The sequence below is a fragment of the Brachypodium distachyon genome, chromosome 2 (assembly GCF_000005505.3).
Source record: "Brachypodium distachyon strain Bd21 chromosome 2, Brachypodium_distachyon_v3.0, whole genome shotgun sequence".
Lineage (NCBI taxonomy): Eukaryota > Viridiplantae > Streptophyta > Magnoliopsida > Poales > Poaceae > Brachypodium > Brachypodium distachyon.
In genome coordinates, this window is record NC_016132.3 from 56,888,309 (window position 1) to 56,913,367 (window position 25,059).

Sequence of the window (25,059 nt, forward strand, 5' to 3'; positions counted from 1 at the left end):
GAATGTTAGGCTCAGTTGCCCCTTTGTTTCACCACCTTACTAATGACACTGCCATAACATCGAAGGAAATGCATTCTAGGCTTTGACTCATTTGCTCAAAAACAATTGATCAGAAAAGCGCATAGCAGTTGCAAGGAACAAGCCTCAGTTACACAATGACAGCCAGGCACGCCTAGAATACAAAGGTGACCCAGAAAATTGGGATCATTTCACGTCCAAACTAAAGAGTAGAGCCAGCAAGCTGGCATTTATTTAGTAATCGTTTGCTTGCTGGTGCCGGTGCCAAACCATCCCATCATATCAATTTTGCGCCTACAGGGTCGCGGGCTTGAGGGCATTGCCCTTCTCCTGCAAGCTCGTGAGCAGGCTGTCGAAGCTGCCCTTGAAGGAATCCACGCCTTCAAGCTCCAGCTGCGTCCCGACCTCATCCCAGTTGATGCCCAGCTTACCCAGGGCACTGTATATGCCTTCGGCTTCTGACACATTGGCGTCGATTGTCCTAGAAACTGTGCCATGGTCGATGAACGCTTCCAAAGCTTGGTCAGGCATCGTAGAGACCTGGATATGCAGAGAGTAACCAGTAGTTAGGATTCACTTGAAAATTTCTCAAACTGTGCACATGATAAGAATGGTGATGCATGATCCAGGCAAACGAGACGAAGGAAACTTAATGTTGAAACTCACCGTGTCAGGTCCAATGAGAGGGTCCACATAAAGAGTGTCAGCGTAGGCAGGGTTCTTCACGCTGGTGGATGCCCACAGCAACCTCTGCTTCTTGGCACCTTTCTTCACCAAAGCCTCCCACCTCGGGCCAGAGAATTTCTTCAGGTAAAGCTGATTCGCTAGCTTCGCCTGTGCTACAGCCGCCTGGGAGAATAGAGGGTGGTCACATTTTAAAACTTAGATTTCTAAAGCCCTAGTACTAGGAGAGCCAGGTAATTCTTGTCTCTACCTTTCCCCTCAGGGCAAGAGCCTCAGGTGTTCCAGTCTTCTCAAGCATTTTGTCAATCAGGCTGTCAACTCGGCTGACAAAGAAGGATGCTACGCTAGTCACTCGGGACAAGTCACTCAAACCAGAAGCCTCAAGCCCGTCAAGGTAAGCATCAATCACAGCCTCATATCTTGCAATCGAGAAGATAAGCTGCAGTGACAGTAATGGACTTGTGATCAATAAGTTTCTCAACATGGTATATTATTATAAGCTGCCCTGAGAAAAAAATCAATATCATAATGAAAGTTTAAACATAATATTATCAGATCACATGCAATCAAATGGAAAGTAGGACAAATGACAAAAGTTGGCCACTTGGCCCTGAGGAATAACAAGATAATGACAGCAAAGCCGATACTCAGCACTTACAGTAACATTGACGCTAATGCCATTAGCGATGACTTCCCGGATAGAAGGAACACATTCTGCAGTAGCTGGGATCTTTATGTACACATTGGGGCGGTTGACCACCTTGTGTAACCACTTCGCAGCTTCGACAGTTCCTTGAGTGTCATTTGCCAATCTAGGAGACACCTCCACAGAAACATAACCATCAGCTCCATCAGTCTGGTCGTAGATGGGCTCAAAAAGTTTGCACGCGTCTTGAATATCTTTTATAACAAGTTCCCAGTAAGCACTCTCCGCATCCTTCCCAGCTGATATAAGTTGCTTGAACTGATCATCATACGCATTGGATGAGGAGATGGCTTTCTGGAAAATCTGCATTTTGTTGGGAAACACATTCAGCAGGGAACATAGCAAATCATACCACACGGAAGGAAAATAAAGTGGCAACGGATTATTACTGTTGGGTTGCTGGTGACTCCACGGACACCGTTGGCGATATAGGGCAGCAAATCGGTGACGGGCCGGCAGAGGTTGTCATACCAAGGGGACTGGCCCTGGAGCTCGTAGAGGTCGTGAAGCGTGGTCCTCTTCGTCGCGGCGCCGTTACCTTCCTTGCCAGAAGCCATCGCACTGAAAAATAACATTTCGTGAAGCGCAAAATTAGAAACCAGTCCGAATGCTTGCTGCATCACATCCACACAAACAAACAACAAAAACAACCATATGCACAAGGAGATGGCAACCCGTAGAATGAATCAAAACAACAACTGATTTTCCATCATCATTAAGGGCAATTGGAATTCATATGATAATACCAGAAACAAACTGAAAGAGATGGGAGGTTTTACTTTTCTCCTCATCGAACATGTACTAGGTCAGGTAGGAAGAAGCCGGAAGCGACGGCGTGCAGCCTACCTACCAAACCAATCTATCTATCTATAGGAGCACGTCGCCATCACCTAGTGATGGATCCCTGGCGGCTAGCCATCCCGAGAGAGTTGACCGAGACGGCTCGCGAAAGTAGCCGATCCCGCGCGCCGGTCCATTCCCCAATCGGACGCGCGGTCCCCCTCGAAGAACCTCGAAGCCGCGGATCCAGAGCTTCCAGCCACGCTAGGCGCCGTGCCGTACTCTACGCGGCGGCGGCAGAGCAGCAGCAGCAGCACACGCGATCCAATCCTACCCTCCCCAATTTTTCCAGCAGTAAAAACAAAACTCGTCCCAGATCACACCCTGCCCGCTCTAAATCTGAGGGATCACCTCCTACAGCGGCCGCCGCACGCTCGCTCGCTCCAACGAACCCGTGATTCTAATTAAACAAGGGATGATGGTGAGTAAGAGGAGGAGTAGAGTCTCACATGACGGGGCTCCTGGCGCGGCCGGAGAGGGAGACGCGGAACCGGCGGGCGGAGGGGGCGAAGGCGAGCGCCGTAGACCGGAGGGAGGACGACGGCGCAGGGAGCGCCGCCGGCCGTGGCGCGGCGAGCTTGGACACCGTGCCGGCCATCTCCAGGGGGGTTGGTTGGCGTCTCGGAGAGCAGGTTTGGTGGGGAGTTGGTCACGGCCTCACGGGGGGTTGTTGCGAGGTTTAGCAGGCAGAGAGCAGAGCTGACACGGATCGGATCACCCCTTTGTTCCGTTCGCTGTCATCAATAAATAGACGCCTCCTTCATTTTAGATGCGTGTGTTTGTTTTACGACTAGACCCCCGCATTTTGGCGTATTCTCTGATATGTGTGTGTGTACACGGAGAAATGTGAATGATCCGGTCGTAGATACCCTCTTGCCACTCTTTTTCATGCTGCGTTGCGTTTAGAAGAGACGGAGAAGGAGGAGGCCAAATAAGTAACGACTGTTACGCGAAGGAACGAAGAGCAGCGACGACACCAACTACTACTAGCTCATAAACACTTCACCCACCACGAAAAAATGGTAGCAATTAAACAGTTGGATTTTATCTAAGAAAAGGAACATAAATCCGGTACGCAGCTGTGCCTAGATTCGAAGAAAAGAGGTTGTGAATTACTGAATTGTGATGGTGGGTTGGTGGCCATGCCCATGACGAATGAGGTTGTTGTGGATATTATCCCCGTATATTATTGCCCCTGCCTCTGAAATTCTCCAAACTGAGTTACCCGCAAAAAAAGAAGAAATTCTCCAAACTGAGAAACGTGACAGGAGCGTTGATAGGGCCCTAGTGTTCCTCGTATTGACAAACAAGATGGTCGTAGAGGTGTGAAGCGTGTGCTGTAGGCAGCCAGGCACGAAGAAGACAGGGCCCGACCTTTGGACGCAGGAAAAGTCCAGGAAGATTTTGCTCAGGTGAGCCGCTCCTAGACGGGCATGCGAGGCGGCTGCTAAACCCGTCCAAACTCCAAACGACCAACCCTCTCATAATTTCCGTTTCTTATATCAAGGGATTCTCATCACAGGTTCCCGAGCACCTACTACTACCATCTCGATCACATTTTGAAAAGAAAACAACTTGATCTGGACGGTCCGTTCTGGTCGATCCAAACGAGGCGGGCTGGGAGTGCAGAACAGAACCGCCCACTAGCCGTTGAGTTCCAGGGCAATGGAATGGAAGTACTACTCCATATATTGGCGTTTTTACTTGACCCGTACCAAGGGCCAGTTGCCCCTTTAGGCGTGGCCGTGACCACATGCCGTCGTGGTGGCCGAATGGCCGATGGAGCCAGCAAAACACCCTCTGCAATGCAAAGTCCACCCTCGCAGCTCTCTCTCCCCACTGATCCCTGCTTCACTTGGTCAAATTCAATCACGAAGGCGGCTTCTCTATTATCATAGGGCCGGCTCGACGACGATAGCACCTCCTATAATAATCTACTGTCTACTCTACTCTATCTGCTAACCAATACGAGCAGAAAGAGCAAAGTAATGATGTGTGTGCGACCTTCGGTTGTTCAGTGGTCACAGTTCAGAATTCCCCCTTCCCCTTCCCCTGTCACCAGGATCTGTCAGTGCCTTGCCGAACCAGAATCGGTTCTCCGTTACCTGCCAGAACTCATTTCGCTTTCTTTCAGAACCGTCAGAAGTTCGTTGCTGCAGCAGACGGAAATTAAAAAAAAATGGGGGATCCATCCAGCACGACGAGGCTTGTACAAACAAATCACACATCTCTCTATCGGTCGGTCGCTGCTGCATACAGGCAAGGCCACAAGTGACATGAACAGAAAAGAAGAAGAAAAACAGTGCGTGCGTGCGTGAGGTCTGCCCAAAAAAAAACAAAAAATGTACACACAAATCCTACTACCAAGGCTTGAGATCATCGTACTGGCCGGCGTTCCAGTCGATCACCTTCTGTCCCGGCCTCAGGAACACCCCTTCCCGGTGCGGCAGCTTGCGGGCGAGCCCGTTGAGCACCTGATCAAAGGCGTCCCGTGGCTGCGCCGGCTGGTGGAACAGCACGGCCTGCTTCATGGCCGGGCTGGCCAGCAGGCGCTGCTTCCGGAGCACGTCCTCGGGCGGCACGGATGCCAGGATGGAGTCGAGCCGCGGCACGTCGGCCTCGGGCACGAAGACGCTGATCTGGTCCCAGGGGATGGCGTCCGCGAAGGGGAGAACGATGTCGTCGGCGATGATCACCGGGATGCACCCGAACACCACGGCCTCCACGAGCCGGGGGCTCCAGGGCGCCCACCCCAGCGGGCACAGGCAGAAGATGGCGCGCTGCATGTCCTCGTAGTACGTCGACGGGTGCTCCGTCGACATGTCGAACAAAGGGTTGTCCTTGAAGTTCTCCCACACCGACGCCCGCGCGCCCCTGCATTCATTCATCAACATGCCCGTTAGCATTTCTGTGGATCCATGGTTCATCGATCACGGGGCATTGCGTTGGGGATTCTTACCTGGCGTAGTAGCCGCCTTCGGGGTCGTTGCCCATGTCGTAGAAGAGGCCGCGGAAGTAGGCAAAGATGGAGCGAGGCGTGCCAGGGGAGATGAGGTGAGCCTGCATCTTCTGCGGGTTGGCGTAGGGAGGGATGGTTATGGACCCTTCCTGCATGCACACATGGTTCCTCTGCCCGAATGTCTGAACCAGCGTCGCACGCCGAAGCACCGGCAGGATCCCCCTCTCAATTGCCCTCTCCTCCTGAAAACACACACACAACAAAAGAGACTCCTTTTCAGTATCTTCAGAAACAGGGTTCAGTGGGTGGGGTGGGGAATTATTACTCTGCTGATGTTCAATTTCATCATTTGACAATCCACTCATCATTGCTACTATATTCTCAGTGAAAATTCAGAACAGACATTTTCAGTAAATGGAGTTGAGTAGTGCACCTGGTAGTGGAAGCATGCCCCAAAGTCATGGGGAGCAAGGAAGAAGTGGTCTGCCCCTTCAGTCCTGTTCCAGTAAGGCCACGTCGCCGCGATGTACTGCACGGCACTCCTCATCATCCGGGGAGCCCTGAACGGCAGAGGGAAGCCCTGCTGCGTGAGGTCGCACGTCGTGTACACCGGCGTGTAGAACCAGTCGGCCTCCTCGGGGTCCATCGTCCGCACCGCGCTCGCCAGCAGGAACTGGTGCATGAAGATCTCGGCCGCAAACATGTGGTACAGGCACCTGTTGTCCTTCTCCAGCAGGTACTGGTTGTACTTCCTCGGCATCTCGTAGACGAACACCTTGAGTTTCCCTACTGGGTTGTCTTCGAGCACGTCGCCAGCATTTCCTGAAGATATTATCCATGTTTTTTCGGAATTCAGTCGATACACGCAATTGGCCAGTTTTCATGTATTGAAACGTGCAACACAGACGGTGGATTTTTACAGTAACTAGTCTTCAGTACCAGGCACAGTTCAGTTAATCCGGAGGGCAGGCAAAAGGATGGATATGTATGCATAATAGATGGGCACTAATGAAACAGAATGGTTGGTGCAAATGACAGAGTTGTTGCAATGGGCAGTTCACCAACCCATGCCCATGGGATTTCATCTCATGCAATCCCTATCAATCCTTTCCCACTAATGATAACCCGTTAGTAGTACTAATTTTATCCCTTCTTTTAATAACCAGCCTGGTTGTTAGCACGTCAGGTTCAACCCCGGGGAAAAAAACAGGCAAGGGAATCAGTGATCCGTCAGCGGAGTGAGTGGACGAGACCTCCGCTCAATTTCGCTGCTTACTTTATAATCCATTTCCGGATCTTGCGGTTCACTAAAATGCAGTACCCCCGAGGACCAGATTGTGCGGATTAGGTACGGCGCCACAGTAGTGCTCCTCGCAAGAAATGCTAATAATGGCCTTTCATCCCCGAAACTGTGAAGCAGCGGCACTGTGGATGCGTGGAATCGAAGAAGACGATGCAGGAAAGGGGGAAGGGGGGGGGGGGGGGGGTGGAAAGAAGACCCCGACCATGAACCTTGGGCGGCCTAGCGACGAGCAATGATCCTTTTGTTTATGATGAATCGTTGGTTGGTGCGATGCAATGTAGGTAGGATCACGGGGAAGCTAGAGAGAATTCAGTGATTCACCTACCAACTGAACACAGTGGTTACTGCTGCCTGGTTTGGTGGTACAGCTCTGTTAATTACAGTTGGCGCCCGCCGCCAGGAACAGGGCAGCCAGCCAGCCAGAATCACGTGGTGGGACTTGGGAGGCGCAGGGAGCTCAGCTTGCTCGCCGGAGCAATGCAGGCAGCCGCAGTGCTGGGGGCTGCATGCAGGATTGGTCCCAGAGACAGAGGAACATCTGGGCGGCGCTAGCTCGAACCGGAGGAAATGGAATGCAGATGCAGCAGAGCAAAAAAATAATTGGACCGAAGCGAGGGGAGTTCAGAACTTCAGATGGATCGCGCGGATGCATTGCAGCTATGGAGGGGCTTCCAATTTTGGTTGCCGGTTGAACAGCCGGCCGTGGCATTGGAACCCGCGGCGCGCGTAGCTGCGGAATCTGAATCTCGACGGGGTCAATTTTGTTTGCTGCTCGTCCGCCTCGGCTCCGGCGGTGGGGAATTGAGGTGTCAGGGGAGAGAATGGGGGGAAGAAGCTACTAGCTACAGTAGCTAGCAAGGGAGGAGCGTACCTGAGATCCTGACATGCTTCCGCTGCTGCTGCTGCTGCGTCTGAGCGGCCACGGCGAGGGCCGCGCAGCAGGCGACCGCTCCGGCGAGCAGGACTGCCGCCGCGGACGGCCTACCTGTCACCCCCATCGGTCTCTCTCGTGGACGCTGCGCGCCGTGCTCTGCTCCGGCTTATAGTTGCCTTCCCCCTCGCTCGCCGGCACGAATTGAGGCGGCCTTGTCTCGCCGGCCGCTTCTTGTTCTTCCCGGCCGGCAGCTGCCCGCCCCTCTGGCAAGCTGGAGAGAAGCACGGAAGCTGTGCGGAGGAGGAGGAGGAGGGGAAGGAATGGCGACGCGGGCGGCGGGTCAAGGCGGTGGTGAACTGGAGACAGGCTGAGGCAAAGGGCGGCCAGTGGAAATATACAAGTCGGTGTGGCGACTTGAATCGCACCGCAAGGTTAAAGACGAGCTAAACTAGCTAGCTAGCAAAGCTTTACGCGGGGCGGTGGTGGTGGACGACTGACTGCGGAGAAGGTGGCGTGAGACGAAAGGGATCAGCAAAGGTAATAAGCCGAGAAGGAGGAGCGACGAAGAATGGAGTTCAGGACGAGCCGACCGGACCGGACCGGGTCCTCCTTGTTTTACGTCTCAGCTTTGCCACCCGTAGTACTTTTATTACGGCACAGTACTAGTACAGCAGCAGCAGTAGTGGTATTTTTCAAGGGACTAGGACGCGACGGTACATAGATTGCGACCGCTCCGTTGCTCCTCCGTCTGTCTTTCTTGTTCTCCGCCGGAAATGCAAGTCACATCTCCGTCTTCGTTCCTTCTTCTTCAACCTTCCCTGTCTCGTCGTCGCTCGCTTCTTTGTTGATCCTTCTTGCTCGACGGTGGTGATATCAAGACGACGGACGTAGCTAGTTATACGATTTCATTTCCTCGGGGACAACCGATGTTAACTGTGCCGTCGTCGTCGAGGGCTCGAGGCCACTCCCATACTCCATCGTTTCTTTTCTCGTTGTTTCTCACTTGCTTTCTCCTCGTCTACGTACGTCGCTCGTTTTCACGATTGACGGCCACTTCCCCCCTCTTGCAAGACAAGTACGACGTTTCGAATCTTGATGTATACTTCACTTATTATATGTTTGTTATGCAGAAGAAACACATGAACACTTATTTACAGCTACGGCCTTTTCATTTGCACGATGTTTAAAACACGGGAACAGAAGGAAATATACAAGATTGAAGTGTCATGTTTTTTTTAATCCGGTCTACAGGATTGAAAAACTGCATAAATAACATTAAAGAGTGTTTGGCACATCATAGGAGAAAAAAATTAGGGACTCAAATGTCATGCCATGTTGAATCCTACCGGATCGGGATTGTGTAAAAAGATTGTTTAATTGCACCGCATGAAAAACAGAAACTCGCATAAATAATTAGTGCCACCCATAGTTGTCATAGAGATGGCCGAATTTTTCGATAAGGTTGAATTTTATGGAAATCTTTCTTTCGAATTGCATCCAGAGTCCAACAAAGCCCACACATGAAATTCATATTTTTCAAATCATGTAAATCAAACAAACCACATAGGGAAAAAAATTCTAAAGGGTAAAATCTTTCAAATTTTCAATAAAATTCCTTTGAATCAATCAAAAGAGCTCCCATAGTGCAGTTATTTACGGTTATAGTGCAGCTACCGGATACTCCGAGACGTATAGAGCTTAAACATTGTGGAAACCACAATATACAATTGCTACCGACGACGAAGGTGTATTCTTCTACCACCATCCAACTTCTCATTCCGGTTTAGATTAACCAATGGTCACCCCACGCTTCCTTCTCTACTCTATGCAATCGCCTCTCCCTCAAATCACGCACTGACCGGGAGACAGGCGCGCGTGACGCTGGCCTCCATGTAGCTGGAAAAGGTTAGGCCAAAAGGAACGTGTTTATATTTTTTAAAAAAAATTAAAAAGGGACAAGATAAAAAAGTGGGCGCGTATCTGTCCGCCGTGCCGTTTGGTTGGGTTTAGAGAGGGAGCGGTTGTTGCTCCTAGCAGTAGCTTAAAAGGAAATCGAACCATGTGACGGGCGATCCTGATGCCTGATCCGAGCTTGAGGAAGAATTTTAATCTTCTTCTTCTTCTTCGTCTCCCACAGGCCACAGTTGCCCGCGCTGAGTGGCATTTTAGCCCATGTTGTGTCGTGAATAAACAACTCCAGCCCCCTGTACGTGATCCTGCTGGTGGTGATGGAGTGAGTACCCCTGCTCCCGTGCTCTGTTGGGCGCCATTATTTTAACAGCTTAGCTAACTCCTCCTTCGTGTGCCACGTGATCACATGCACGGATGTCCCACCTCCCCTTTCTTCACTTCAAATTAAACATCTCAACGGGCCGGTACAACATCTTGCCTGGCCTCTCCGTGGATTAATGCTGCACGCTGCACGCCCAGTTCTCAAGCATATCCCAGGGCCATCCGTGGCTACCTACAACCATTATTTATTTGTGAAACTACAGCTGGTATACGGGCACGATTTAAGGAATTATGCTCGTATGAGACATCACGTCATGGGCGGATGGGCCTAGAGCTTGCTAGAAAATCCGGGCGCGAGCTAAGATATTCCCCCGGGCCGCGTATTAATTAACCGGGATCGACGAGCGACCATTATTACTTTTTAGTTTAGATGATCTAGCAGTGGATCCTGACGTTCTAATATGAGGCCTCGTCGGCTCCCCGAAGATCGCGACCGGCCAACAGAGTGCGACTACACCACCGTGACACGCAGCCAGGCGAAAATAAACTCTTCCGTTTGTCCTCTCATACAAAATTGAAAGCTATTCAGCTTCAAGTGTATGGTCCATGTGTGTCTTCATCACTGGTAATTTCACCCATCACTGATCGAAGTTGTGCTACAAGTCAAACAGGGAGGGAAAATGGAAAGGAGAATCGCCGGTGTACTGTGCGAGGGGTGATTGAAGTGTGCAAATCAATCAGCGGGGCAAAAGAAAAATCAAATGCGGTGTGCGTGGATCGACCTTCAGATCTTCAGTTAGGCTTCAAATTTTTTTTTTCGAGAAATATAAATTGTACCAGTATGTATCATTAATACGAGTTCATGGACTTCTACGTGCGTTTTTGTTAGTTCGTGGGCTAAATTGTTCATTTTCTTCGAGTTTAATTATGGATGATTGTGTATTTTACTCTAACAAAAAGACAAAACTCTTTTGACGGCATGTGGTACTGCATAATAGCAAAATAAAATGCAAATACATGTGTTTCAAGCATATGTGATGTATTGAGAAAAACCCGTAAAAACAACAAACAAAACTTTTAATTTAAATTAAAGTACCTCTATGGTCTATGCTACTATCTAATTCAACGATGATACTTCCTCCGATCCATAAAAAATATCTTTCATTTAGTACAAAATTTGTATTAACTTAGTATAAAATGGATGACATTTTTTTATCGAAGGAGTACAAATTAAAAATAAAAGCACAATATTGAGACAGGCACGCGCCAAGCCTAATAGTATGATCATAATCACGGGGCGCCGTTTCCCTTCCCCTTTCTATCCATTTTCATGTGGAGAATGGAGGAGGGCCAGGCCAGGAGAAACTTGCGGAAATGCTGTTGACTTTCCGGCGCAGTGCTTGCTGGCAGTCCAGCGCTGGCGGCCGCTGCCCGGAGAAGTGACGGCGCCCGCCGCTGCCGGCTGCCGCAGCGCTTGGAGCCGCGCCGCGCTAGGCCTACGGTGACCGAGTGCTGTTTTTTTTTTTGAGGGGGTGACCGAGTGCTGGGTGTGTGGCCGTGCGGGGTATGGCCTTCGGGGTTTGGGCTTAGCCTGTTAGCTAGCAGAAGCCCATTAGGCAGTGTCGCCCCGGCCCAAGTCTTCCCCTCTCTCCTTTTTCTTCGCCAGAGGCCAGAGCACGGGAATTAGTACGAAACTGCTGCCAAAAATCATCCAAAACAACATAGTATGATCCTCATATTCGATATTGGAATTGTGTCCATCCTGTTATCTCTGGCCGATGCATCTTTTTCTTATTACAGTATGCCCCGACAGCTATTCCAAATGACCCAGAAGGATTGCAACTCATGAGTTGATGATATCTTTTAATTTGCCCTCGTTTATCTCTCTTCAGGTCATGGATCTAGCAATGACACCATCGATGTCACCGACAGGGTCTAATACTTGAAGACCTACATATACAGAGAGCACGCTGGGGCAATAGAGTGAGTGATTCACCAAAACCTTCAGCAATGTACATAAATAATTTCATGCAATAACTTGCGTGGCCTTGCCTCAAATTTCTAATGTTCAGACATGTGTATCATGATGATGAGGGGATGGAGCCAATGTGAAAGGATACTTTGTGTGGTCTTTTCTGGACGTCTTCGAGTTCCTGTCATAGTACCAGTCACAGACAGCATGGCCTGCACCGTGTCGATTTGGATAACAAGGCGCTGCCGCGGCAAGCCAGGCTCTCTGCTCACTGGTACTCGGACCTAGAGGCTCGCCTACGGGACTTGGACGCCGATGCCGATGCCGGCAGGCTGCTCGGGCACGCCCTGCGACCGTGTCCGCGAGCAAGGCACCGCGCTGTGTTGCAAAAGGGAATGATTACATTGAATTTGAGACTCGGTTGCACTGTTGTATCTGGCTGAGCATAATATCAGAAATTTCAACAAACTGATCGACCAAGGCAGAGAGCAACAGACATACCAGAGTGCAAACAAAAGCAACAAATAAGCTCTAGCTAGCTATAGAAACACAAAGAAACACAAAGCTTAGCATGCAGAATAGTCTAAAAAGGCATGGCTGATCGATGAAATTGGTCGGATTGGATCCATCAGACGGCATCCATTGGGTCTCGCTCTCGCTTGAGCACGCCCGTTAGGTCTTGCTCTCGCTTGAGCACGCCGGCGTGCGTGAGCAGCGCCCACAGGTGCGTGATGAACTCCCCTCCTCTCGCCAGGGCCTCCAGGTGCGCCCGGGCCTGGGCGTCCTCGCACGGCGCCACGTACAGCATCATCTCCGCCCAGAATTCAGACAGCACCGTCCACCGCAGCGCCGGCTCTTCCTCCGTCAGCTTCTTCCCTAGCCGACCGCCCAGCAAGACGAGGGACGCATCGGCATTGGCAACGGCATCGGCATCTTTGACGAGGCTCATAAGTTCATCACACTTGCCCTTCATCTTCTTGGCTCCTTGGAGCGAAGAACTGCGCGCTTCGGCGATTGTTTCCCGGAGTATCGACGCCGAGTCAGCGCTGTGGTCGGGCAAGAGGTTCGGCTCGAAAGCAACGAGGTACGCGCAGTAGTCTGACAATCTGTTGGCCACCAAGGAGGCCGTCTCGACTGCCGTCCTCTCATCTTTGGAGAGCTTGGACAACTGCTGCTTGTCTATGTCTTGGGAAAGTTGGTGCTTGCAGAAGGTTGTAGCGATGTGCCAGACCAATATGGTGCGAGTCGCCGTCGTTCCATCGGTATCCAGCTTGCACGCCCATGGAAATTTCTCAAGGATGTTATTTTCCTCAAGCGATTTTACCCCGTTCTTCAGGTGACCCTTGCTTTTGACAAGAGAAGCAATGACTGCTTGCTTCACTTCGTCGGGCAGGCTAACACGCTTTTGTCCCTTGTACCCCTTATTGGCCTTGTCCAGCAGGCACAGTGTCACACGGTGAAGACAGGTACTTGTGCGACGTGAGCCATCGAAGTTGTCAAGGAGAGAGTACTGGCCAATCTTGCGCTCCCATGGCCGGAGCCCCTTCAAGCTCAAGACGAGCCCAACAATTTTCTGATAGAAAGGGCCTTCTTCCCATGATTCAGATCTGGTTTTCGACGTGTCATTCGTCCCAGAGGGTCCAGCCACCGGAAGATGAGGACCCGGTCGACCTAGAGGATTATTTTCTTGCCTCCGTGTGACGTAGCTCCGGATCAGGGCCACCTTGAACCAACTTGACGCCATGTGCAGGTACAGCTGGAACCCCTCCAAGAATGTCACTCCGATCATTAACACCAGTGTGGTGTGCAGATAAGTGTTGGAGTTGGGCGTGGCTTTCGTCTTCTGGAGAAGCTTGAAATGCACGTAGAGCTCGTAGGTGAGCCACGAGCAAAGCGTAACCATGGTGACCGGTAAGCCAAGCGCGAAGATGCGGCTCTTGCGGTAGAGGTAAGGGTACCTTGTGTAGTACAAGTCATGGACGAAAGCGAGCTCTTCCTCGATGATCCTGAATGCTCGCTCGTGTGGCGCCTTCTCCCCGGCGAGCAGGCCACCGACACCGAACACAAAGTCATGGGTTTTCTTGAATGCAAGCTTAGCCTCGGCGAGCTCGAAGCCAGCGAACCTCCGGTTCAGCATCTTGGACAGCGCCATGGAGAGGCAGAGGTCCTTGAGCCGCTGCCCCCTCTTGGAGTCGTCGGGGCGCAATAGGCTCCCCTTGCACTCCCAGATCTCTTCCACTGTAGTGATCTTCTCATAGTCCTCCTTCCTGTACCCGGTCCTCGTCCGGGCCCCGGGTCGCGCACCATTGCTATTTTCCTTTTCCTTTTGCCTGCGCTCCCCCCCGACAACGTATCTGTAGCCTTCCATGGTCACTGGGTCGTGCTTCTGCCCCGGCACCGGCAGATTGTGCTCGTGCTTCATGTAGTCTGCGATGAGCTTGACATTCTGGCAAAGCAGGTGCGCCTTGCTGGCCATCCTCATAGAGGTGAGCCGAGTGTACGACTGGAGGACGATGGCGAAGAAGATGGCCCAGAGCGGGGCCTGAAGGTAGCCCGCTCCAGAATCCGTGTTCACGTACACCACGGAGACGATGATGTACATCACCGCGATTCCCTTGAGGAGGTGATTCACGTAGGCGCCCTTCCAGTTCTCCATGTCGCTGAGGCTGCACGCCGTGAGGCTGTCGGTGCTGCCGAGGAGCAGGAGCAGGCAGAGAGCCCAGACGGGGAACTCGTCGACGTAGTACTCGGAGAACTGCATTAGGCCCAGGGTGTAGCTGGCCAAAGCGTAGGAGAGCATGTAGGCTCCCGACACGAGGCCGTGGAGGAGCTTGTGGCTCGACATCCGGCGCAAGGAGCCCAGGACATGGAGGAGGAACAAGGCCAGCACGGCCAGGATGACGAGACCGGTTATGAAGGGAATCTTGTAGTAGTGGTTTTCCGTTGCGACGGCTGGGGCTGCCATGGTTTCTAGCTCCTAACTCTCGGATCCGGGCAAGTTTTCTACTAGCTAGCTTGTTGTGACCTTTGCTTAGTTGCTTAGTACTATCTGGATAAGTAGAACTGTGCCCTTCGATATGTGTTTTTCTTGCTGCGGTTTTTTATAGCCTGCACCGCCGAGGATTCTGCAGCTAGATGCACCAGATTCCTGAGTTATGCATGCCTAGGATGCATGCGCGGTGGCCAGTAGGACGCCTGCCACCCAAGGGGTCAAGTGGCAGCACTTGTTAGGAATTACGGAGTATATAACACCATTGACAGGCAGGGCAACTTCCCAGGCATAGAGATACTTATAATCCCAAAGAGTCGTGTCTTACATGTAGACAAACTAGCTAGATCGATGACCCGTATTTCCAGATAGGCACGTACACTCTCTCGTCCAAATTAATTGTCGTAACTTTGTCTACATACGCATGTAACTACACACTGAAACGTGTTTATATACACAAGTATTTAGACAAAGCTGCGATAATTAATTTGGATTAGAGTAAGTAACAAGAATAGCTCCAATAAACTAAATGGTTGGTACCACCGTCTTGCCATGTGTGAAAGCTGTTTCTCCCTTGGTCCCTCCAGTAACAATCGTTATTCTTTTACCTCATTTTTTTATTTCCCACATCATCATAATATTTGTATGTAATGTTTTTAAGAACAGCCTAGTGGATTGCTATAGATGCGCTAAAATAAACTACGGCGCAGGTTTCTAAACTAAGAAAATGCTTTCCTGGCCAATCAGCGTCAAAAGTTCCGCAACAGTAAACTAAACCCATGCCTGCTCTGATTAGCCTCAAAAGCTCTGTCATCAAATGTATGACTCGTGAAAGACCCACAAATTGATGCCTTCGTGGCCAATGAGCGTCAAAAGTTTTACAACAGTAAACTAAACCGATGCCTGCTCCGATGAGCCTCAAAAGCTCTGTAACCAAAGGCATGACTCGTGAAAGACGACCCACACTAATGCCCCTCGTGAAAGACCCACAAACCGATGCCTTCGTTTCCAATGTGTGTCAAAAAAATTCCAACCGTAAACTAAACCGATGCCTCATCCGAAAAGCTCTTTAACCAAAGACATTACTCGTGAAAGATCCATACTAATGCCCCTCTTACAAGACCCACAAACCAATATCTTCGTGGCCAATGTGTGTCAAAAGTTTTCCAACCGTAAACTAAACCTCCGACTTGACTCATGAAAGACCGACGCTAATGCCCCTCCTAATGTCCAACTTGACATTGGAGTAACTGCAATGATTCCCAGCGGACCTGAACTCGAAAAGCACCAGCAGAAAGGTCACTGCACGGATAAGCACTTAAAACACTATACATGCATACATTAATCACCATAAGAAGGTCACTGCATGCATTGGCTTTACATGCACACATTGGCAGATTAGCTTATGGTAGTATGCGGGACTATTTAAATGAATGCATCGGACAAATGCCAGCACTTACGGACACAGTTCAAGGCACTAGCCGGTACCGTGTAGTTATAGAGAATTGCGCATCTATCTAGAGTAAAAAATAGGGACCGTCTGTAGCACGGTCGACTGTTGACCGTTGTAAACATGCGATGCGTCCGATGGATCGTTGGGATGTTCGTCAGGGAAATCACTTGATTAATTAGTTTGCTCCATTGTTAGTAATTAAGCTTGATCGAGTTGTTTGGGCTCTTTTGCTATACTGAGCTTTCTTCTCTTAACTAGTTAAGTAGAGGATAGCTGGGGTATGATCGATTGGGCATTCACCCTTTTTTTTTGAAGGGGAAGGGCATTCACCTTCTTTCAGAGAACCTTATTTCAGGAAAAGTTTGGGATTCAGGCCGGATGTCCCGCACTCCCACCTCCTTCCTCTTTCTCTTAATTAACAGCAACGATAAATATACTCAAAGTAACAAACAGGATCAGTGCCGGTGGAAACTTAACCTAGAAAGCCTATTTGGGGATCTGAGATCTTGGCCCATATGTCCTCTGCACCGTGGGCCACTGTGTTTTAGAGCTGCTGTTCTCCTTTTGGTATTTCTATTTTTAGTATTTGACGTCGCCTGTTTTTTTAGTTAGAAATCAGTCGACGTGTTTGATCGTCGGATTTTAATCCAACAATATCAAGTGGGAGATGAGAGAGTGAGGATGACTATCGATCTTGATCCAAGATACGTCAACTGAGACTTAGCACTTCTTCCTTAAAAACAGACGACTGAAAAATAGGCACACTCTTTTTATTTATTACTTAGATCATATCTTCATCTGGGAGCTCCAATGCGTCTTTTGTTTAACATGTAACCGTTTACCTTACTTTAGGTTTTTTTTGTGCGGGAACTACAAATGGGAGAAGAATGGGACTTCTGTTGGTTTTTTTTAGGAAACACAATACATACACAAGCACTCACACACACGCACGTGTACACTCACCCCTATGAACGCAGTCACGCACCCCTACCCTTATGAGCATCTCCGAGAGACTGAGCCACCGGCGGATCATCATGAAATTGACGAAGTCACCACATGCGTCTCGTAGTTGATTACGAGGCTGTTCATGTAGAGAACAAGGAAACTAATTGTGATGGTAGAGACCGGGAATATACCTGTTTGCTATCTTGGAATACTAGGCCTATAGTGTCTTCCATCAAGAACAAAGGGAGATTGAGCTTGTGATTGTCTCTGGCGACATTAGAAACAAAAAAGAAAAATAACAGGAAAGCTCAGAGCACAGAGGAGAGACAAAGACGATACTGTGAAAAATTTCACGGTTCTATACATCTAACTACACCGGGAACACTGAAATATCACAAGAAACACAATCCAATGAAAGATGCTGATAACTGGGCGGATAGATACAAAAGATCCTTCATGTAACAACCCAGCAACACGCAGAAGCTTCTAGTGTTAAAACAAAGTGGAAGGACATGGAATAGTAAGGATAGAGATATATAAGAGAGAAAATCATTATTGAAGCCAGTTGGTATAGCATTTATTTGTTTCCATGTGATGAATATTCGTATGATGTGAAAAAAAAGAATTAAATCTTTAACAATCTCTTCATCTTGTTTTCTAACTATTTAAAATAGTCACACCACTAGTCTCATTTTTCTACGCATCATTGCAACCTTACCTACTTACTTAAATAATAAGCAGTACGATTAATTTTTGGAGTTATTCACCCAAAGAGCAAAACTGAAATCAACTCTTTTGCGTCATCCATCTTAGGCATGCATCTTGAATGACACAATAGACCAATGAACCAAACGGGGATAATTTAAAAACAGCAAAATGTTTATGTTGGACAGAAAGAACTCGTATTCAACATGTGTGCATCATGCACGAACAATATTAACAATTGCACATTCTGACGCACCAGATTAATTGATTTTCATCATTATATTAAGTTGATACAATCGCAAAAGAGAGTAAATGAATTTGTTGTTTTATTTAAGTTTTTGTTGTTATTTGTGATTTAAGATAAACATTATTATTCAAGCGAAGCATGCGCGGACTTCGGTCTGGAAATTTAGTGCACGCATTGTGTTGGTTCGCAGCTCGGCAGAGACTTCTAGTGCGTGTGATTCTGATTTGCTACAACGACAGTAACGCGCCAACGGGCGTGCAGGAAACATGTTGCTGGGAGCAAACAAGCATGTGACATAGATATAGGAGTAAGTAGGGCAACATGGCAATATAGTAGATTTTACTAAAGGGCATCAAGAACATAACAAGCATGAAGACTCTTAGTGCATCAAAGAGGGAGAAGCTTGGGTAATGTCAAAATGATCAAGGAGGGTTAATTGCGTTGATTTTCAGTCGCTGGTCACCGAGATGGATCCTCGTAGGAAACGGTAAACGAGTCGTCAGTCGGAGTAGCTACCATTCAAGATCCAAACAACCAAGCTACAATAACAAGGAGTAACAATGAGTGTAATGAGCAATCAAGATGTATGGTATGACATGCAACATCAAATAGCAAGTAGTAAACGAAGAACAAACAAGATTAAGCTATTAGGTACATGTTCATATCCTTACGGCAAGTTCTAGTTGCACGAAGATACTATCCGGTGACATAACTATGCTTTATGTCAGAAACAATTTGAAAAGAGTTACGGTTTTAACTACCAGCTGGCCAACATGGTATGTTTGAATTTTAAATCTACATCATATTAGATTTGAAATTCGAAGCTCCAAAACCCAAAACTACATTACCTTGAAAAGGTTGGATTTTTCTGATACCAGAACATAAAAAGTTTCCCTGTTTGGAGCTAGGATTCAATTACTATGATCTAAACAGATTCTAACATTTCTGGAATTTCTAAAACACAAAACAAAAAGAAGACCAAAACGCATAGGGAAGCTCTTAGCCATGGAGACTGGCAAGCGGGCCTGGGCGGATGGCGTGGCGCTGACACGGATCCAGATCTGATCTGGTGCGTGGACGAAGTGCATCGGCGAGGCGGTGAGCCCATCCGCCGACAGGTGGGTCCAGGGGTCCACATGTCAATGACCGGTTGAATCCTAAAAATGAGGATTTTATTCCGCGTCGGTGAGGATTCGGATCAGACGAACAAGGCGACCACTACGCTATGCATCCGGATTTGAACAGATCCGAGCTCGTATTGTTTTAAACAGGGGAGAAAGGTCGAGCCTTTGGTTGTCCGTTGTCCACGACGAGGCACAACGCCGGTGACCAAACTGACGGCGGATTTAGCTAAAAGGCATGGCCTTTTGACTTGCTACTTGCGAAAGAGCAAGGTGACTCAAAGGTCACGCACAAGCTCCTCTGAGTGGTCTGCACGACGAAGAGCCTAAGCTCGCCGGCGGCGACACAGGACGGGCACACGTCACCACGGTGCTACAGATACGAAAGAACACCATTTGTGCCTCTGGGCTCTGGTTCTCGACCTGCACTGGAGTTTGTCTTGTCGTTGCTAACCATGCTTATTTCCCCCCCTTAGAAGTATATAATATAGTACAAAGGTCATATACATATATTACTAGTATGATCCAAGATCACCTACAACAGTAGCAGGAATAGTCTAGCACTAGGGTGACAAAAAACGAAGGAAAAAATTGTCACACATGGAATGGAAGGGCAGGCAGGCACATCGCCACAAAAAGAAGCAAGGTAGTAGAATGGAGAGCTTTACATTTGACAGTAATGGCTTGGCTTGGCTTAGCTTGGCAGGGCTTTACTCATCATCAGTCCATCTCATCTGATTCCGACTGAACATCAGCATAGCTTATGGCGTAATGCTAATGCGGCTGCTACCTACCATGGCTTCAGGTCGCCCTTGGGGCCCTGGGTCCAGTTCAGCGCCTTCTGCCCTGGCGTCAGGTACACGCCCTTGTTGTGGGGCAGCTTCCGCGCCAGCCCGTTCAGGATCTGGTGGAAGGCGTCACCCGGCTGGGCGGGCTGCGGGAACAGCATGGCCTGCTTCATCGACGGGTTCGCCAGCAGTCTCTGCTTACGCAGGATCACCTCCATTGGGATGGATGTAAGGATAGTGTCCAGCTTCGGGACGTCGTCCTCTGCCACGAACACGCCAATCTCGTCCCACGGAATGGCGTCCGCAAAGGGCAGGACGATGTCATCTGCGATGATCACCGGGATGCACCCAAACACCACTGCCTCCACCAGACGGGGGCTCCACGGAGCCCAGCCAAGCGGGCACAGGCAGAATATAGCGCGCTGCATGTCCTCGTAGTAGGTTGGTGGGTGGTCCGTCGAGATGTCGAACAGAGGGTTGTTCTTGAAGTTCTCCCAAACCGACGCACGGGCACCTCTGCATTGTTGCATATAACAGGTACATCAAAACTTTATGCCATAATGAATCATTAACAATGCTTTATGAGGTACATGTTGCAGGTTCATACCTTGCATAGTAACCACCCTCAGGATCATTCGCCGTATCGTAGAATAGACCACGGAAATACACAAAGATTGATCGCGGTGTCTCTGGAGGGACAAGGTGAGTTTTCATTTTCTGGGGAGGCGCATATGGTGGAATGTTGATGGAGCCTTCCTTCAGGCAGACATGATCCTTCTGCCCAAAGGTTTGGACCAGTGTAGCACGGCGAAGTAACGGAAGGATTCCCCGCTCGATTGCCTTCTCTTCCTGAACCATGAGAATGCCAAATACACATCAGATGCAAGATTTTATAAGCAACCATGCAGTTCCCTCTCAAACAGCAGCAGCACTGACTATTCATATAGGCCAAGAAAGAATGTTTTCAAGGTTCTAGTTTTGCCTTATGGCAACATGTCACAAGGTTATTAACTACAATCAGTATGCCCTCACCAGTTTAGTATGCAGGTCCTTTCCAAATGCCTAAAACAGCATAATGTGTGACATACAGAAATGAACAATTCTGGAAACACCTTGTAATATAAGTGTGTATAGTACTAGGTTATCTCTACTTCTCAGTGGTAATCAATAGTAGAAGATTCAGGTTTTCAGCTTCGCTCCATAACTCACCTGATAATGAAAGCATGCCCCAAAGTCATGTGGCACAACAAAGAAATGATCAGCCCCCGCCGTCCGGTTCCAATAGGGCCAGTGGGAAGAGATGAACTGAATCGCGCTTCTCATGATCCGTGGAGACTTGAACGGCAAGGGGTGGCCCCATGGAGTAAGGTCACAGGTTGTGTACACAGGAGTGTAGAACCAGTCGGCTTCCTCCGGGTTCATGGTCCGGATCGCGCTCGACAGCAGGAACCGGTGCATGAATATCTCGGCGGCAAACATGTGGCTGAGGCATCTGGAGTCCTTGGCCACCATCTTCTTGTTGTACTTGGTGGGCAGCTCGTAGACGTACACCTTGAGCCTCCCGACCGGATCATCCTCCAGCACATCACCAGCACTCCCTGAAATAGTGAAATCAAATCAAAACCACATGAACAAAACGTGAGGATGGAGCACTGCCACAGCACAATCAGTCAATCACAGGCTCAGCTAAAAACACTTGAGTAAGCTGTTGCCAAAAGCATGACAAGAAACACGCAAATTTGCAGAGCCTAGTCCAGAATTACATGGAGGTTTAATTGCTACAGATTATTTGCTAACTTTTGGCTAGTTGAGGCGCGCCCTTTGGCCTTTGCTTGCTTATTAACGAAGCCAGACACGCGGTGCCTGTCGGTGACCACGGTTGGAACATGCGACCGCATAATAAAAACCGCATCTATCGGGGCTGGTTCCATTTCAAGATCTTGGAACGCTTTTGCTCCAGATCTCCCTCTAGAGCCTCAAATCAATCGGCATGATGCGGCCGAATCAGATCCAGGACACCACGGCACGGACTTGGCAGATCGACCGAACCCGGCGGCACAGCAGCCAGCTAGCAGTCTACAGCGCGCAAAGACATCAGCGAGCAAGGAGGAGAAAAAGACCCCAACACGAGAAGCAGAAAACAGATCAAAGGGGGTTTCTTTTTTTCTGTTGGCTGCAGCTGCGGCGCGCACACACACGAAAAAACAAAGAGCATACCTTCGATCCTCTCGGTGTCCTGCGCGCTGACGGAGCAGGAGAGGAGCGCCGCCGCCGCTAGCAGGGCCAGCACCGCCCGCTGGTTCCCCATCCCCACCACCACCACCACCGACACCGACGCCTCCTTCTCCTAGCTCAGCTCAGCAGTCGGCCGGCGCCAAGAAGGGAAACGGGGAGAAACCGAATCTGCTGCTCGGGCGAGCAGGCAGGGGGGGAAGGCGAAAGAGGCGCCGGGTGATAATAACGCGGGGTGGGGTGGGGTGGGGTGGGCGAGCGGAGGAAGAAGAAGAGGTGGAGGTGGGGGATGGTGGTGGGAGCCGCGTCGCGTACGGTCGGCCCGGCCTCCCTCGATTGCCGTCTCTTCGTGTCAATGATGATGAGCTGTCGGCGGAGAGAGGGTTGGTGCGTGTGTGAGAGCGTGAGGTTTCACCCCAAACACTACTCCTACAGTCCTACTAGCAGCAGCTGCTGTTAACCTAGGCACTACACGTCAGTAAAGTAAAGTATTACCCCTTGCAGAAATTATTCGGGAAAAACATTATTATTTTTGAGAAAGGGAAAAACATTATTTGGTTCCATAATGTCGAATATTTTATACTAGAAATAGCGAAAACTTTTTTCCGGCAAATATATTATTATAGCGTGGTTTCTAGAAACAACGTGGTTCTCGTAGAAGTCCGTGAAGCAAACGGACTTAGGAGTAGAATGAGTACAATTTAATTTGCAACCGGAAAGTAACATGTAAAATTTTAAGAATGAGTAAATCATACATGAGCTTGAATCGTTGGTCCCCAATTGGATGAAGGAATAGCTACTATGATTATTGGTCTGGTTTTTGCTATAATTTAAGTTGATTGCTTGACGGTCGGATTTCATTTGTACTGTAAAATTTGGAGAAACGATGGAGAGAAGGGATTGGGGATGGCATTCAGATACTAATCTAACGGTTTTGGTATGTCGACTGAGATTTAAATATTTAGCTTAAAACAACATATTGATAAAATACATGGAGTATATGTTAGTCTGTAACCGGACATGTCTATTATGTACATAAGCAGTAAGGGTGTCCCTTTTCTTGCTAATGGGGGAAACCAGTCAACTAAATATATGTTCTTACGCTTAGTTGAGTTCTTCATTTTGAGAATAACAAAAACTCTGACATTTTACAAACAAACATTATAAATTTTTTTAAAGAGAGTTATTGAGTGTCCGAAATGCTTTGTGAGGACTGGGGACGTTTTGGGGGAGGGGGTGTGTGTATGCACTACGATTTATTTATTTTTGATTTTTTTTACCGAGTCGCTAATGGAAACATCAGTACAGTCCCATCTAAAAAAACATACTCCCCCTCCGTCTCCTTTGTTGGACAGAAAAATACTGAATTTGTTAGACTAAAGAAAAAGAAACATCAGTATGTACAATTGCAAGTTTGCAACGCTATAATTCTGGTGTATTAGACTGCAGAAAAAAGGTGGAAATAGTAATCCGCAAAGTCCTTTTTCCCCCGACCTGAGACAAAGATGTTTAACAATCAGCCCGGGGGATCCTGATGCCTAATTGGGCGCATGGTTTGGTGCGGCTGAAGACGAAAGTTGGGCGTTTCCGACCTTCCGGCGGGTGATCAATCAGCCCGGGAGACGCGCGCGCCAGATTGTAGTCTACTGGAGCTGGAGTACACTAGAGTAGTACCATCGTGCGATTCGTGCCATCTGAACCTACAGAAAAAGGGAAATACATTCGACCGGATGGCTCGCTTTCCCCAACAAACCGCGTTTTTAAAGGGTCTGTCGACGCCTGTCGGTGGGGAAAAGAGACGCATTACTTGCATGCTTGCCGCGAAATTAGTCCAACGCCACGCCGTCCTCCTTGCTTTGACCTGTCGCTCGGATCACTCGCTCGCTCGTCGCCGTCCGCTTCTTGGTTCGGTACGCACCCTAGCTAGTTAGGCAGGAGTGTGCTAAGGTCTCTCAAGTCTCAACAGTTTGATACTCCGTACTACGTATGTTCGTTCGTCGTCTACTACTATCTTCTTCTTCTTCCTGCGTTGACCACTAGTAATTGCGTGTGTACTTAGTTGCCCGCAAATTGTTGTATTCCGGGAGGGAGGGCTTGGTTAAACTTTGCAATGTGATGCTTGCCGGCGACGCACTTCATGCACCAGCTGCATTTGCTTGGTCTCGGACCTCCGTTGTGTTTTTCCCTTCCTGCAGGCCACCTGGCCACGGCCACGATCTTCCCTGGCTAGTCACACGAGTTCAGAAAAAATTCCAAGCACCTCCTGTCAATCCGTCATGTTTTTATTTGCCCTGGTTTTCTTGACATCTATAGCTAAGGAAAGTATTTTGTTCTCACCAGTATTGTAATTGAACTTCTTTTTTTCCTTTTCTAAGGGAAGGCCTAATAACGAAAGGGAGACCATGGCACAAAAGTCCTGACGTTGACTCTCACTTTCACCAGGAGCCAACAAACATCTGTTGGCTAAATTCGGTCACATGTCCGAGCAAATTTTTTGCTTAACAATTCAGCAACGCTTACACAAAAGACTGCAGCTAACATCATACCTAATTGTTACTCCAAGTGTCCAAATCACTCTCTTTCACGGCACCTTAATTAAACGAGCCGGTTTCTTTTATACTACTGGAACAGATGGGTTACAGGATTAGTTTAGATCTACTGTCCCGGTTGGCCGGTTCCAATTAGTATATAGGTCAAACTCAGGCCTAACATTTCTGTCCTTGAAGACAGTACGATTTGTCCTAATGTGGCTTGGAGAAGTATAAACTTGACCATCTCATCGAGGGTCGGTTGTTCAAATTTCTGTGGAAAATCATCCTCCCAACCATCCATAACAAGTGTTCGGTATCAACTTTGTTATTAAATTCCCGACACTTATTATGAATACGAGGGAGTACATACCGGTGCTCTCTAGAGCAGGTTCGCCACGATGACCGCCTACATGGCATCCAAGTGATGGTGCTTTTCAGAGCAGTTTTGCCACGATGGCAG

The 25,059-nt window shown here is 48.9% G+C and overlaps 4 protein-coding genes across 5 annotated transcripts; all 4 read right to left on the minus strand.

Annotated features, from left to right (window-relative positions):
- Positions 1 to 54: 54 nt before the first annotated feature.
- On the minus strand, positions 55 to 2,979 carry LOC100830710 (transaldolase). 2 transcript variants are annotated; one of them, XM_003564926.3, is made up of 6 exons: positions 2,698 to 2,979; positions 1,798 to 1,969; positions 1,361 to 1,711; positions 953 to 1,141; positions 685 to 867; positions 55 to 558 (listed from the first exon to the last, which is right to left on the minus strand). In XM_003564926.3, exons 1-6 carry the CDS (start codon positions 2,844 to 2,846, stop codon positions 313 to 315), a joined length of 1,290 nt encoding a protein of 429 aa, XP_003564974.1. In that variant the 5' UTR covers positions 2,847 to 2,979; the 3' UTR covers positions 55 to 312. The 2 variants fall into 2 exon arrangements, with proteins under 2 accessions (XP_003564974.1, XP_024314302.1); XM_024458534.1 differs by lacking the exon at positions 2,698 to 2,979 and adding an exon at positions 2,060 to 2,111.
- Positions 2,980 to 4,417: 1,438 nt separating this feature from the next.
- On the minus strand, positions 4,418 to 7,971 carry LOC100830089 (probable glucuronosyltransferase Os01g0926400). Its single transcript, XM_003564924.4, has 4 exons — positions 7,382 to 7,971; positions 5,641 to 6,029; positions 5,208 to 5,449; positions 4,418 to 5,122 (listed from the first exon to the last, which is right to left on the minus strand). Exons 1-4 carry the CDS (start codon positions 7,506 to 7,508, stop codon positions 4,609 to 4,611), a joined length of 1,272 nt encoding a protein of 423 aa, XP_003564972.1. The 5' UTR covers positions 7,509 to 7,971; the 3' UTR covers positions 4,418 to 4,608.
- Positions 7,972 to 12,039: 4,068 nt separating this feature from the next.
- On the minus strand, positions 12,040 to 14,754 carry LOC112270610. The gene has a single exon (XM_024458425.1). It carries the CDS (start codon positions 14,551 to 14,553, stop codon positions 12,217 to 12,219), a length of 2,337 nt encoding a protein of 778 aa, XP_024314193.1. The 5' UTR covers positions 14,554 to 14,754; the 3' UTR covers positions 12,040 to 12,216.
- Positions 14,755 to 19,507: 4,753 nt separating this feature from the next.
- Positions 19,508 to 22,319, minus strand: LOC100830399 (probable glucuronosyltransferase Os01g0926600). Its single transcript, XM_003564925.3, has 4 exons — positions 22,054 to 22,319; positions 21,046 to 21,434; positions 20,444 to 20,685; positions 19,508 to 20,352 (listed from the first exon to the last, which is right to left on the minus strand). The coding sequence occupies exons 1-4, from the start codon at positions 22,142 to 22,144 to the stop codon at positions 19,839 to 19,841; spliced, it is 1,236 nt and encodes a 411-aa protein (XP_003564973.1). The 5' UTR covers positions 22,145 to 22,319; the 3' UTR covers positions 19,508 to 19,838.
- Positions 22,320 to 25,059: the final 2,740 nt, after the last annotated feature.

Coding starts and splice junctions, on each gene's coding strand:
- LOC100830710 (XM_003564926.3), bottom strand. CDS start 2,846: ATGGCCGGCACGGTGTCCAAGCTCGCCGCGCCACGGCCGGCGGCGCTC. Junction 1,712..1,797: donor GAGTCACCAGCAACCCAACA/GTAATAATCCGT, acceptor AACAAAATGCAG/ATTTTCCAGAAAGCCATCTC. Junction 559..684: donor CTCTCATTGGACCTGACACG/GTGAGTTTCAAC, acceptor CTGCATATCCAG/GTCTCTACGATGCCTGACCA.
- LOC100830089 (XM_003564924.4), bottom strand. CDS start 7,508: ATGGGGGTGACAGGTAGGCCGTCCGCGGCGGCAGTCCTGCTCGCCGGA. Junction 5,450..5,640: donor GGGCATGCTTCCACTACCAG/GTGCACTACTCA, acceptor GTGTGTTTTCAG/GAGGAGAGGGCAATTGAGAG. Junction 5,123..5,207: donor GAAGGCGGCTACTACGCCAG/GTAAGAATCCCC, acceptor GAATGAATGCAG/GGGCGCGCGGGCGTCGGTGT.
- LOC112270610 (XM_024458425.1), bottom strand. CDS start 14,553: ATGGCAGCCCCAGCCGTCGCAACGGAAAACCACTACTACAAGATTCCC.
- LOC100830399 (XM_003564925.3), bottom strand. CDS start 22,144: ATGGGGAACCAGCGGGCGGTGCTGGCCCTGCTAGCGGCGGCGGCGCTC. Junction 21,435..22,053: donor GGACACCGAGAGGATCGAAG/GTATGCTCTTTG, acceptor TCACTATTTCAG/GGAGTGCTGGTGATGTGCTG. Junction 20,353..20,443: donor GAGGGTGGTTACTATGCAAG/GTATGAACCTGC, acceptor GCAACAATGCAG/AGGTGCCCGTGCGTCGGTTT.